Below are 12,775 nucleotides of genomic sequence, written 5' to 3' on the forward strand. Positions count from 1 at the left end.
TCAGGGGACAACCTGGGCAGCTGGGTCACAGGGGCAGGGAAGGCTGCCCATGACATTTCAACCTGTGTCCCTCACAAAGGAAGACAGGGCCTTATTCACATCTGCTAACTTGCATAGACCAGTGTCAGATGCGGGGTGACAAGGCAACAAGGCAGTGCTGCGGGGTCCAGGGGGCCTGGGGAGGGGGTGGCTCCTGCTGGCCACTGGGTACCTGCTGCCCCACCCCCAGCCAGCCACCGGTCAGCCCCCTGGGCCAGCCCAGCCCTCAGGGACCCGGGGCCCCTGCGGCACAGGGACAGGCTCCGCCTGACAGGCCATCCCACCACAGACCAGGGAGGGCTGGGAAGGGTACCAGCCTGTGGCTGCCTCCTACACGGGGCCCATCCACCCCAGCCCTGGCACTCCGCCCTGACGCTGGCAAGGCATAGCCACGGGCCCTTTGCTCCGAAAGGGGCCTCCTCACCGCCCTCCAGCTGCAGGCCGTGAGCCCCAGGCCACGCAGGAGCTGTGGGTGCACAGAAATGCCCTGTCTGCCTGTTTTGGCTCCTAAACGCTGTACCTTCTTTCCTTCCGTGGACATTACACCACGTGAGGTTCCCTGGCCTGCTGTGACCTGTGATGGTTTGCACTCCAGAAAACCTCGCTCCCAGACATGGACCTGACCTAGCAGTTGGGACCCACAGGCCCCAGGGTCCTGCCCTAGGGAGCAGCTGGTGCACCCCCAGCAGACACACGGGTACAGGGCCGGGGCAACACTCAGGGAGCTCAGGGGCTCTCCGCCCCAAGGTGGGGAGGCCACACCTGCACCAGGCATGGGGAGCTACATGCCCGGTGCCCACCCCTAGGCACCCAAGCCTGGAGCCCCAGATGAAACAGCCCCCCCCCATATTGGAGGCATCATTTAGTACATACACATCCGTTCTTCTGGCGTAGAGGGGGGCACGTAAGTGAGGCCACCACGTGAGAACAGCAGGGGCTGCTGACTCAGAGCTCGCTGTAGCAGGGCATCCACCAGGCCACTGCCATGTGAGTGTGGCAGAGACTCAGGTGGGTGGGGCAGGGAGAGCTCAGGGTAGAAAGGAGGTGGCTGGGGGCAGGGACCCTGGGGAAGGTGCTGGCCCAGGACAGCTGGGGGGGCGGGCCTGGGGGAGGTGCTGGCCCAGGACAGCTCGGCGGGGGGAGGCCTGGAGGAGGTACTGGCCCAGGACAGCTGGGGGGGGGGCTGGGGGAGATGTTGGCCCAGGACAGCTGGGGGGGGCCTGGGGGAGATGCTGGCCCAGGACAGCTGGAGGGGGCCTGGGGAAGATGCTGGCCCAGGACAGCTAGGGGGGCGCTGGGGGAGGTGCTGGCCCAGGACAGCTCGGCGGGGGCTGGGGGAGGGCCTGGGGGAGGTGCTGGCCCAGGACAGCTGGGAGGGGGGGCCTGGGGGAGGTGCTAGCCCCGGACAGCTGGGGGGGGGGGCCTGGGGGAGGTGCTGGCCCAGGACAGCTGGGGGGGGGGGGCCTGGGGGAGGTGCTGGCCCAGGACAGCTGGGGGGGAGGCTTGGGGGAGGTACTGGCCCAGGAGAGCTGGGGGGCGGGGGCGCGCTGGGGAAGGTGCTGGCCCAGGACACCGGGGCAGCTAACCAGAAGCAGGTCCAGAGATGGGTTAGGGAAGCACACGGGGCTTTCTCTGGTTGGTCCCAGGTTAGAAGCAGGACAACAGTTGGGGAAGCTGTCCCGTCCTCAGGGGCAGATTGCCCGGGGGTGGGGGTGGGGCGTTGGTGTCGTGGACCGTTGCTGGAGACAGGGCCCACCTTGCTCACCTTCCTGCAGGAACGGCCTCTCGAAGATGGCGCAGCCAGCTGGGCTGTGGCTGGCACTGTGGGCTGGTTTCCCAGGCTGCTTGCTGCAGGTCACGAGTCAGGATCAGACACCTGGCCAGTGACCATCTGTATATGCAATCTTTCAGTGGCAATAGTGACAAAGTATAACTTTTTTAATTCTTTAAAAAAATGTGTTTGTTTATTTAGAGAGAGAGAGAGAGAGAGAGGCACATGTGTGAGCAGGGGAGGGGCAGAGAGAGAGGAAGAGAGAATCCCAAGCAGGCTCAGTGCTGTCAGCAAGGAGTCTGACTTGGGGGGCACGAACTGTGTGATTGTGACTTGAGCTGAAATCAAGAGTTGGGCGTTTAACCGACCGAGCCACACAGGCGCCCCTCTTTAAAGGGGTTCGTAATCACAATTGAGACAGTTTCGCTGCTGGTAGAGAGAAGACTGAAAGCTGGTAGGGCTGGTGGAGGGCGGTGAATGATGCTTGAGAGCGGGCATGGGATCGGGGCAGTGACCCCGGGGAAGGCGAGGCACTGGCACATGTCAGCAGGGGAAGTAGACACTCCGGTCCTCACTCGGCCCAGGAGCACCGTCCCAGCCCTTCCAAATCAGTGGGGTCACTAATTCCCAATTTAAAAGAAAGGCAGAGAGGTGAGCCCACAGCTTCTCTGTAGCTGATGGTTTAATACCGTCTGTTTCCCCGGAGAGCCCTCAGAGAGAGGAGTCTCATTGGGTCACCCCGTCAGGCAACGCTCCTACTGGGGACAGAGGTGGGGGGTACTCTCCCAGAGGGGACACAGTGCCCAAAAGGACCAGGTCAGCCCCTCTCGGGGGATGCTCCTGCTGGGGGCAGCGTGGGGGGGGGGGGGGTCTCTCCCAGAAGGGGCAGAGTGCCCAGCAGGGCGGGGCATGGCCTCCCATGAACCCTCTGCTCCCTCCTGTGGTTGAAAATCGGGACTGAGCTCCAGGGAAGACAGATAGGCGTTGGCCCGGAGCAGGGGCTTCCTCAAGACCCTCCCATCACCTGGGTTTGGAGAGAGAAGCCCCCCGCTTGGTTCCCATGCTCTGAGCCCCTCAGACCTCCCAGTCCCTGTGCCGGCTGGGACCCCGTGACCATGGCCGTGGCCATGGCCGCAGATGAGAGGGAGTGACGGGTCCCTGGAACCTGCGCGTGGCAGCCCCTGAACTTGGGAGTCCTGCCTGGGTCGCAGGCAGCATTCACCTCTGGCCACAAGAGGGCGCCAGTGGGCAGAGCGCGTTCTGATAAAGGCGCCCCATGCGCCCCAAACACACGTGTGGTCAACGCGGGTCACAGGCTGCCCTGGGGACCTGCCCTCCCTGAGCTGTGTCCCGAGAGCCCTGCCGCCCTGTGGAAGCCACCCAGAAGAAGGGGATGGGGCTGGAGGGGGGGACCAGGGGCAGGAAGAGGGGTACCCAGTGGGGTAGGGAGGGCTGTGGGAGGTGGGGGGATCAGGTAAGGGGTGGGTCCAGGGTCCTGGCGGGGGTCTGGAAAGGGGGGGCAGGGGGCGAGTTGGGGGGGAAGGAGCAGAGGAGACGGGGACGGGAGGGGTGGGAGGGGTGCCCCTCTAGCTGTCTCAGACATGAAGCGGCCCTATCCTTCTGGTGCCCCGGGACCTCTTCCCAATGCCCTCTCCCACACATGGCACCAGTGCGCACCCCCTCCCGCCCGCGTCACTCTCATCGCCCCCTCCCAGCTGCATCCAGAGGCTTCCTCCCGCTGACGTCACCTGTGAGCCTGGGGTCAGCTGATGCCCGGCTCTCCCTCCCTCCCTCATCCTCCCTTCCCTGCTGACCCCGACCAAGCCCGGGTCAGACCCTCCTCAGGGCTCTCCCAGGACAGAGACCCAGGCCCGAGGTGGCCTCCACGGTCACAGAAAGTGCGCAGGGTGCGTCTGCAGGACCTGCCCACAGGTGTGGCCCTGGACCAGGGGCAGCTTTTGGGAGCTCGTGAGAAAGGGGGCCTCACTGACGCCTCCGGAGCCCGAATCCACGTTTGAACCAGCTCGGGGGTCTCCTGTGCACAGGGCACTTTGGGAAACGGCAGGTTGTGTCCTAGGGAGGCGCCAGCCCTGCCCCTCCATTGTCCCCCACCTGTAATCCTGGTTTCTCTGTGTGTCTGCACCTGCCCCTGCTCTGTGACCAACTGCTGTAAACAGGCGAGTCCCTGAAGGGGCCGGGAACAAGATGGGGCTTGGCCGGGATCGGGACAATGACAGCGACCTCACCCTTGCCTCTAGACTGTTCTCGGGCTGCTCCCACTCCCGCCAGTGATGGAGAGCTTGCACCCGCATGGCGAAGCTGCCTGCAGGGGCCACCCAGGTGTTGGAGAGGGCACCAGTGAGTGGCTGAATCCCAGAAACAAGAGTTTACACGAGCTCTGTGACTGCGCCAAAAGTGAGATCATCTGCCTCACTCAGCTGCCAGGCAGCTGGCCAGGGCGGCCCCTGCAAGCCAGCTGTTCCGGGGTTGGAGACCAGTGCCTGCGCATCTGCCTGGCCGTGTGTGCCCTGTAATGGGGACACTTCTGTGTGGCTGCCAGCCTCAGACTATGCACTCTGCTTCTCCCACCACCACCACCTTCAGTGCCACCAGCCCAAGGGTGGCTTCTCAGCGATCCAAGCATGACCCGCCCTGTCCCCTGGGCCTGTGAGGTCAGAGACCTGTGGGTGAGGGCCAGAAGCAGGGCTCCACTCAGTCCTTTCCTGGATGGGCACAGCCAGACCCTCCTTCTCAAAGCGGGGGTGGAGCTACAGGATGCTGCTGGCCTCGGCTGCTAGGGCAGCCCCGGGCAGCAGTTGTGTGGGCACGGTGGAGGCCAGAAAGGTCTCCACGTCCTGAGGGTGCTTCTGCTCCCTAAGTCTGTGCACCTGTGGGCCAGTGTTCACTGATGTGGTGGTGGACAAAAACAGGTGTGCAAGAGGGGGCTCCTGGGCCCCCGGCCGGGTCCTGGCCTGTGGGTAGCCTCACTGTCTGCTTCTGGGGTCCAGTTTCCCTCAGCACGCCCCCCTACACCTGGGTGTGGTGCAGGGGCCCCGTGTAGGAGGCAGCCTGGGAACGAGACGGGTGGGAGCGTCTGCTTCCTCCTATGGGGCAGACTTGGCCTGGGAGGCAGCCTGCAGGTGCCTGGGAGCACCCAGAGCCAGACCACGGGGCTCACCCACTCTGCATTGTGCTGTGTGAGGCTGGGCAAGCGATCCAGTCTCTCTGTGCCTGCTTTCCTCCTCTCTGGGCTGGAGAGGTTGCGGTCCCTACCTCATGGGGCTGCCGTGAGGAGTAAAGGACAGGGATCTGCCCATGGCAGCCCCAAAGCACAAGAAATCCTCCCCCCAGAAAGCGGGTCCCAGCCTGGCCAGGGAGAAGGGGGCCAGTGGCTGAGCACATGGTGGCTGCAGCACGATGAGCGCAGAGCAGTGTTCCGGTTGATGTACGGTTCCTTCGACGTTTCACGTCCAATCTGTTTTTTGTTGTAGTCTTATCAATGCCTGCTTGTAATGCTGGTCTCCCATCACAACCATGACAGTGTGGAAGGGACACTGGGGAGGCATTGGGGCCACCCTGCCTTGGGTGGCCAGCGCACTGGCCCTGCCTGTGCCTGTGTATTTGCATAATCGCGAACACACCGCTGAGGGCATTGGGGTCACCGTGTGGCCAGCACAGTGGGCTCTGCATCAGGAATGGGGTATGTTTGGGCCACAGGAGAGAATGCTCCGGGTTCAGAAGCTCAAACCAGTGGCATCTGAGGAATGATGTGGAATGGTTCAGGGAACCTACTCATCGTGGTTGACAGGATGACCCCACCGGGATCAAAGCCCCATTTCAGGGAGAAGGGGAGACCCTGAGTCGGGCCCTGGTGCTCTCGGGAACAAGGCAGTGTGACGTCCATGTTTTCCAGGCACTGGGTGGGTTTACAGAAACACCCCCATTGAACCCTCCCAGCAGGGGACGCTGTTTTGGTGCCCGTGTTGGGAGGGAGGGAAGGGAGATGATTCGTGGGGCCTTGAGGGGGGCCTGGAGCCCTCTCCCGCCTCCTGCCCCTCCTGGAAAATGGCATGGATCTGCCAGTGGCTGGTGGCGTGCACAGTGTGGACAAGTGTCGCTGGGCCCTCCGTTCTCCTCCACGTCAGAAAGAGCCCAGGCGGTAGTCTGAGCTCAGGGCTTCGGAGGATCGCAGGTGGACCTCGTGGAGAGGCTGGTGTCGGAACGTTGAAGGAGGGTGTGTGGCTGGTCGGGAGGGGGAGTCTCAGCAGAGCACGTGGCGTGGATAGAGCTCCATCATTCCCAAGACACCGTTTCCTCCCGTCCCGGCCGTGGGCCCGGCTCCCCTGGGACAGAATTGGGACTGCCTCCCACTGACTAAGGGCTAGGCCAACACAAGCCAACACCTGCTTGGGGCCACGCAGAGAGAGTGCGTGCCCACGACGGTACAGAGCTCTGGGCCCCCGCAGCCGGCCCTGGACACAGCTTGGGACTCAGCCCGGGACCAGGGCTTCTGTCCCCACAGCTGCCTCACTGGGCTGCCCAGCCTACACCAGGCACGCTGGCTGGAGTGTGTGGGGAGCCCAGGCCCCTGGCACTGAGGCTCAAGTGACAAACCTTCCCGGCAAGAGAACTAAACCAGCTCAGAAACAGTGCCATTGGGGGCGCCCCGTGCCGCTCAGAAACACCGTCACGGGTCTCTCACTGTGCGGGCACACAGGGGCTCTCGTCTCCATGGCACAAAGGCTGCTCTGAACGAAAGCTGGCGTCTGTGCAGATTACTATAAACGGGCGGGTGTGGGTGAGGACACAGAGCCAGCAGCACCCCTGCGCATGCATTCTGTGCGTCACCATGACCCCCACTGGGTGTAAGAGGGACGCGTGGGCGTCATGGCCCAGCCAGCAGAGCACTTCCAGACGGCACCGTCTGTGTGTGCTCCGTGTAATTCTGATTTCCTCCAAGACCCGAAAGTGGCCTCCTTGCCTCTGTTCACGGACTTGCGATTCAGCGTCAAGTCAGCACCCTCTTCCCTCCGTGTGGATTGGCTGGCGGCCACAGCTGCACAAGCGGCTTGGGCGTGAAGTTCCCTGGCGGAAGCGGGCCTCCCCATTGGACGCTGTGACTCAGGTTCCTGCGCTGAGCTCAGAGGGCAGGATGGGGCTGTCGTTGCACAGTGTCTCAGTGTCATCTTTATCACAGATGCTGCTGCTGCAAGGGGCCATTTCTTGTCTCCTGCTCCCAGCAGATGCTTGTGAGCCTGTGGACACCTCGAGGGTCTTGTCCCAGAAGCACAGCAATGCCGTGCAGAAGGACTTTATAACGTAGACACACACGGTGGCCTCAGATGCCAGGACTAACCTGACGTACGGGTCACAGCACTTGTTTAGGAGGGCTTAGCCAGCTGGTCAACCGGGAAAGGAGAACCATTGGCTCTTATGCTGGAAGAGAAGTCTTTGGAAAGGGGGGGGGAGGTGTCTGCCAGTGTCTCTGCCCTGTGCAGTGGCCTGGGCTGGGCTGGGAATGAGCGGCACATAGGAAGTACCTGCCCGTCTCCAGACAAGAGCAGGTTCTAGAAGCTGCCTGGACAGGGCTCCTGGAAATGCCGCGTTCTATGGTGTGCGGATGCTGACTTGGCCTACAGCTTACCGTGCAGCACAGAAATGGCACAGGAATTCTGGGAGGAGCCATCTGATTGTAAGGTTTGCCCAGAGAGTTCACAAAAGCCTGTGGCCTGTGCACACTAATTGTAGATCTCTCTCCTCCTTGTTTCAGCTTGCAAGATGCTGGCATTGGGTTCATCCTGGTCATAGACAGAAGGCAGGACAAATGGACGTCAGTGAAGGCGTCGGTCCTGCGAATAGCCGTAAGTGTCGGTGCCCGGGTTGTGACGCCCTCCTCTGCTCGTCCCCTGGGCCGGGTGACCGCTGGGTGATAGCACTGTCTCTCTTTCCTACCTGTCCATCTGCCTGGTGGTGGTTTGCATGCTGCTGGCCCGTGCCGTGCGGTGCTCCAGCCGGGCTGCCTGCAGCAGGGCCAGGGGGCACTAGGGACCCATGACCCCTTGGTCTGTTTGACTTGTTGGAGCAGGTGCACATGTGTGTGCATGGTGTGTGTGTGTGTGTGTGTGTGTGTGTGTGTGTGTGTGTGTGTGTGTTCTCAAATGACTTCACTCTTAGGGGGCCTGTGATCATTTAAAAACAGTTCCACCAGTCTGTTTCTGACTGTGGACTATGTGGGATGCTGAGGATTTAATGTGTCTTCGTTCTTTTTTTTTTTTTTTTTTGGCAGAGAGAGAGATTGAGAGCACTAGAAGGGGAGGGGCAGAGAGAGGGGGGAGGGAGGGGGAGGGAGAGAGAATCCCAAGCAGGCTCCACACTCAGCCTGGAGCCTGACTCAGGACTCAATCCCATGACCCTGGGATCATGACCTGAGCTGAAATCAAGAGCTAGATGCTCAACCCACTGAGCTCCCTCAGACACCCCTAATGTGTCTTCATTCTTTTTAATACTTACTTGTTTTTGAGAGAGAGAGAGAGAGAGAGAGAACGTGAGCAGGGTAGAGACAGAGAGAGAGGGAGACACAGGATCCAAAGCAGGCTCCAGGCTCTGAGCTGTCAGCACAGAGCCCAACGCGGGGCTCGGACCCACAGACCACGAGATCATGACCTGAGCCAAAGTTGGATGCTTAACCAACTGAGCCCCCCAGGTGCCCCAATGCGTCTTCACTCTTACATGCAGCACAAGGCCCTGAGCTATGGGACGGCCAGGATAGAAGGGAATCTTCAGGCTACAGGTTTGAAATTGTATTGAACGCCCCTTTCAAATTGACTTTCTACTTTTCAAAAGGGCCATACTCATCCCTTAGTTTTCCTGCTAAATGAGATGCCTGGGCCTTCCTGGAGCCCACCTCTGCATCTGGCCACTGCCACCTTACTCACAGAAGGACGGCAGCTCCGTGGTCGTGGCTGTGGCTGTTTTCAGCCTGCAGTAATACAAGAGGGAAGGGGCCTACCCACGAGCTCCGAGTGGAGCGCTTCGCCTGCCCTCACGCCCGGCAGCCCAGGGACTTACGGCAGCAGGGAGACCAGAGCACCCGCGGCCGGATCGCCGGCTGGGACGACTCTTAAGAGCCCAACCCCCAATGGAATGAAATTCTCCTAAACTCTCGCTCTGGGTCTTGTGTTCAAACCATCTTTGCCTCCGGGCCTCTGAGAGGCCACTGTGCCGTGGCTCTGGGTGGGGTGAAGAACCAGTCCCTCCCCCCAAGATGGCTCATCGTCCATGGAAACAGCACCTAAGGCTTGCACCTGCTCGATTGCTACACTTGCCATCATTCTGCAAACCTGTCCCTGGGCCGCGGGGGGCGCCCCTTGTCTTTCTGAGAAAGTATCTCCCTACACCGCTTGGTACACCTCCTGTTCCCTGTCCCTTGTTATAGAATCAGCTTTCCTTTAAGATCCCGTGAGGCCTACGAGTACTTTTGATATGCCGTCAGCAGTAAATAGCCAGCATGTCCATTTCATTATTTTAAATTTAAAAATACATTTGCATGTGATGTCACATGGCAGGCTAAATTAAGAATTAAATTGTAAGAACCAGTGGGACAGATGCACAGTAGACTTAAGACAAATTTCTTAAGTCAGTAAGTCCGTCCTGGGTCGAATGTCAAGACGTAACTAGTCAAGTATGTCATTGTTTATAAGACTGTTGGGGCGCCTGGGGGGCTCAGTCAGTTGAGCATCTGACTTCAGCTCATGTCATCCTCTTGAGGTTCATGAGTTTAAACCCCAAGCTGGGCTCTATGCTGACAGCTTAGAGCCTGGAGCCTGCTTCAGATTCTGTCTCTCTCTCTCTCTCTCTCTCTCTCTCTCTCTCTCTCTCTCTCCCCCCCCCCCCCCCGCCCCTCCCCTGCTCATGTGCTCTCTCTCTCTCTCTTTCAAAAATAAATAAACGTTTAAAAAAAGAAGGTAACACTGTTGTAATAACATTTTTCCAATCTAAATAATCTCTCCAGTTTTTTTACATTTATCTACCATGGATCTGACTCCCGCTCAGGCATGTCACCATGTGGCAAGTGCACAAGTCAGCCTCTTTGCCGTGATGGTCACGGGTGTCTCCCCTATGCTGGGAACTGCCCTTCTGCCCCTCTGCACACACGCTGCTCCCTGGAAGGCCTCGCCCCTGCACAGCAGGCAGCCTCTGCTCATCTTTCTCCTCCCTGCGTCCCCGCCTCCCTGCATCCCCGCAGTGCCGTGGTCCACATGGTCTCCCGCTCTGGAAGACACCACTACTCATCACAGCACATCACAGTTTCCTCAAAGTGCAGCCCATCTGCGTGTGGCAGGCACCCGGCCAGGCCCGGGCGAGACAGGTTGGCCGTAAATATCTCTCACAGCCATCAGTCGCTCCTGGCTAGAAACAGGAGAGTCCCCAGACACAGGATAGTTTTGAAGAAATAGATAAATTATTTTTAAGAACTGAAGTACCTGCAAATGTGCCCTGCGGGCCATCCGTGTGGTCTGGGAGGACCTACCTGTGTTGGGGGGAGGTGGGGACAGAGCTCTCCACCTGCCAAGGGCAATCGCGGTTTCCTTTGTCATTGGCTTTGTGACCAGGTGGACTTCTAAAACATGCTGACTCACCTTTAAAACTTTGTTTTGTGAAATCATAACCGAAAAGTTGCTGTTTGAGTTTTAATGTTTGCACAGATTCGTACGTAATAAAAATACAGGTTTTTGAAGTATCCTTCTTCCTAGAAGTCTTGGGGTTCCCCCGTGGTGGTTTAGAAATTGTCAAAGTTAACATTTTCCCAGCAGAATCTCCAAGAATTCTCGGTAGCTTCAATTCTTTCTGATCTAAGAATGCATTGATCATATAGGGCCAACCATGCTGTGCGTGTACTTAGCACGTGTCCTGGGACTCTACCGTGCTCCCGCCATTGTATGAGGCTTTGGGTGTTGGGGGTATCAGCAGGGAATGAGCTGGAAGTATCAGCCAAGTGGGGTGCTGACAGTTGACAGAATGCCGTGATGCGGGATATGACCAGAGGTGGCCAACACCCAGGGGGGCCCGAGGCGGTGCCGACCCATCCTGCGGGGAGGTCAGGAGGCTGTGAGGCAGGCCCCATTTCCTTTCTTGTGCGTGTGCCATTTCCAAGCCAGGGTGTGGGGTGTGACCACCGTGGCTCTGCCGTGGGGACAGGAGGCAGGAGACAGAGCAGGCACACCAGTGCCAACGCCCGGTGCTGTGAACCTGCACCACCAGCTGCGGCTGACCTGTGCTCCACCCGGGGGCTTTGGGGAAGCCAGGCCAACGCCCTGGAGAGGGTGTGTTCCCCTGCCCTGTACTGTGGACGGTCCCCAGGGCACCTGGGCCACCAGCTGCCGCAGGTGCGATGAAAGCAAGCTGGTGGCACCGAGGCTCCATCTCCAAATGTGTCTGGCCACCCGAGTGAGACACGGCACTTACGTTACATGCTGTAATGCGGCTGTTCCCACCACCATGTGGGCAGCTCGTGAGCAGAGCCCCCCTGTTGTGAGGTGTTCTTTCTCCTTGTCGGATGCCTTCAGCTTGGCTTGAAATAGAACACAGGGAGACAAAACCCAGAGTCCCCAAAATCAGACGTTCTGTGTCTGCGTCAGCTCTGAGGTGTTGGGGGCAATGGGCGCTTGCCTGTCACGTCGTGGTCACAGCCTGTGGCCTGTCATGTTGTGGTCATAGCCAGTGGCCTGTCATGTGGTCATAGCCAGTGGCCTGTCACAGTCGTGGTCACAGCCAGTGGGCTGTCATATCGTGGTCACAGCTGGTGGACAAAGGTGGAAACAAGGAGACATAGAATGAGGATACATTGGTTCAAAGTTTGCACCGTCCTTGGATGAACAAACCTTTTGAGAACTACCTGAGCTAGGATTCCGTTTCACACATTAGCCCACCTGTCCTAGACCACGTGTGTGTGAGTGTGTGTGAGCATTTGGGTATTTATAACAGTGTACGGGTTTACGTTTTGAGCTAGCCCAGTTCAAGCTCCGTCTATACCATAGAGCACGCTGCTGAAGAAGGTTCCGGCTCTAGGCATTCTTAGTCTGCACGGGGCAGGAATGTGGTTCTTGCCGGGAGGCCGTTGTCATCCGTGCATGCAGACAGGGTGCAAGGTGACATATCCGGCGATGCAGGGTCTTTAAGGCATCCAGTAAATATGCCACACATGGCAAAATAATACTGCATTAAACAAGGTAGTGAGTTCCTGCCTTGTGCCACTTCCTGGAGTCTAAGCACAAGGTGCTGAGCACTGATGGTGAAGACAAAGCAGTGTGAGCCCCAGGAGGGCTTCCTGGTGGAGGTGACACTGGACAAGAGTCAGAAGGGGAGGAGGAGCTGTTCAGCAGGGAGAGGACGATGAGCATGCCCCTTGGGGTGTAAGCAGATGCGGGAGGTCGGGGGGTGCAGGGGTGAAGGGAAGGTTAGCAGGCGGGGGCATGTCCAGGCTGCAACCTCACCCAGGGATCAGGAACAGAGTGGGCCGTTGGGAGGTGCAGCACTGACCACGGCATGGCCAGCTGTCTCTGAACCAGCCTTCGTGTGTCCCACATACTTCCGCAGCTGAGAGGAGCTCACAGGGCACGGAACCCGCGGAGGCCGGAGGGAACAGGGCTGGGCCCGTTCTCGCCGCACCGCAGGGGGAGAAAGCAGGTAGCCCAGGGCAGGGCAGCTGGGGGTCATCAGCCTGGCACACCAGTGGGTGGGTCCTGGGGGTGGGGACAAGTCCACGCAGAGTGTTCTGGAAGGACGTGTGGACAAGTGTCCTTCCTTCAAGTTTGGCCCTTCCTACATATTTTTCATTGAAACGTCTATTCTTGCATGATGTTCGCAAGTGTCCCCAACACCTACCGAAGGGGTGGCCTTCGCTACCCCTGTCTGGAGCCCCTGCGTCCAGACCTCATAGGAGCAGCCTGGCAGCAAGAGGCCTGT

General features: G+C 59.4%; 1 protein-coding gene across 2 annotated transcripts in view; it reads left to right on the forward strand.

Annotated features, from left to right (window-relative positions):
• The window catches only part of MCF2L (MCF.2 cell line derived transforming sequence like), an 86,265-nt gene that overhangs the window by 42,510 nt on the left and 30,980 nt on the right, over nt 1–12,775 (forward strand). For both annotated transcript variants that reach the window (XM_042930528.1, XM_042930535.1), the window contains exon 4: nt 7,581–7,671. In XM_042930528.1, coding sequence (XP_042786462.1) covers nt 7,581–7,671 — 91 coding nt within the window. The remainder of the gene's footprint in view (nt 1–7,580; nt 7,672–12,775) is intronic.

The sequence above is a fragment of the Panthera leo genome, chromosome A1 (genome assembly GCF_018350215.1).
Source record: "Panthera leo isolate Ple1 chromosome A1, P.leo_Ple1_pat1.1, whole genome shotgun sequence".
NCBI classification, from domain to species: Eukaryota; Metazoa; Chordata; class Mammalia; order Carnivora; family Felidae; genus Panthera; species Panthera leo.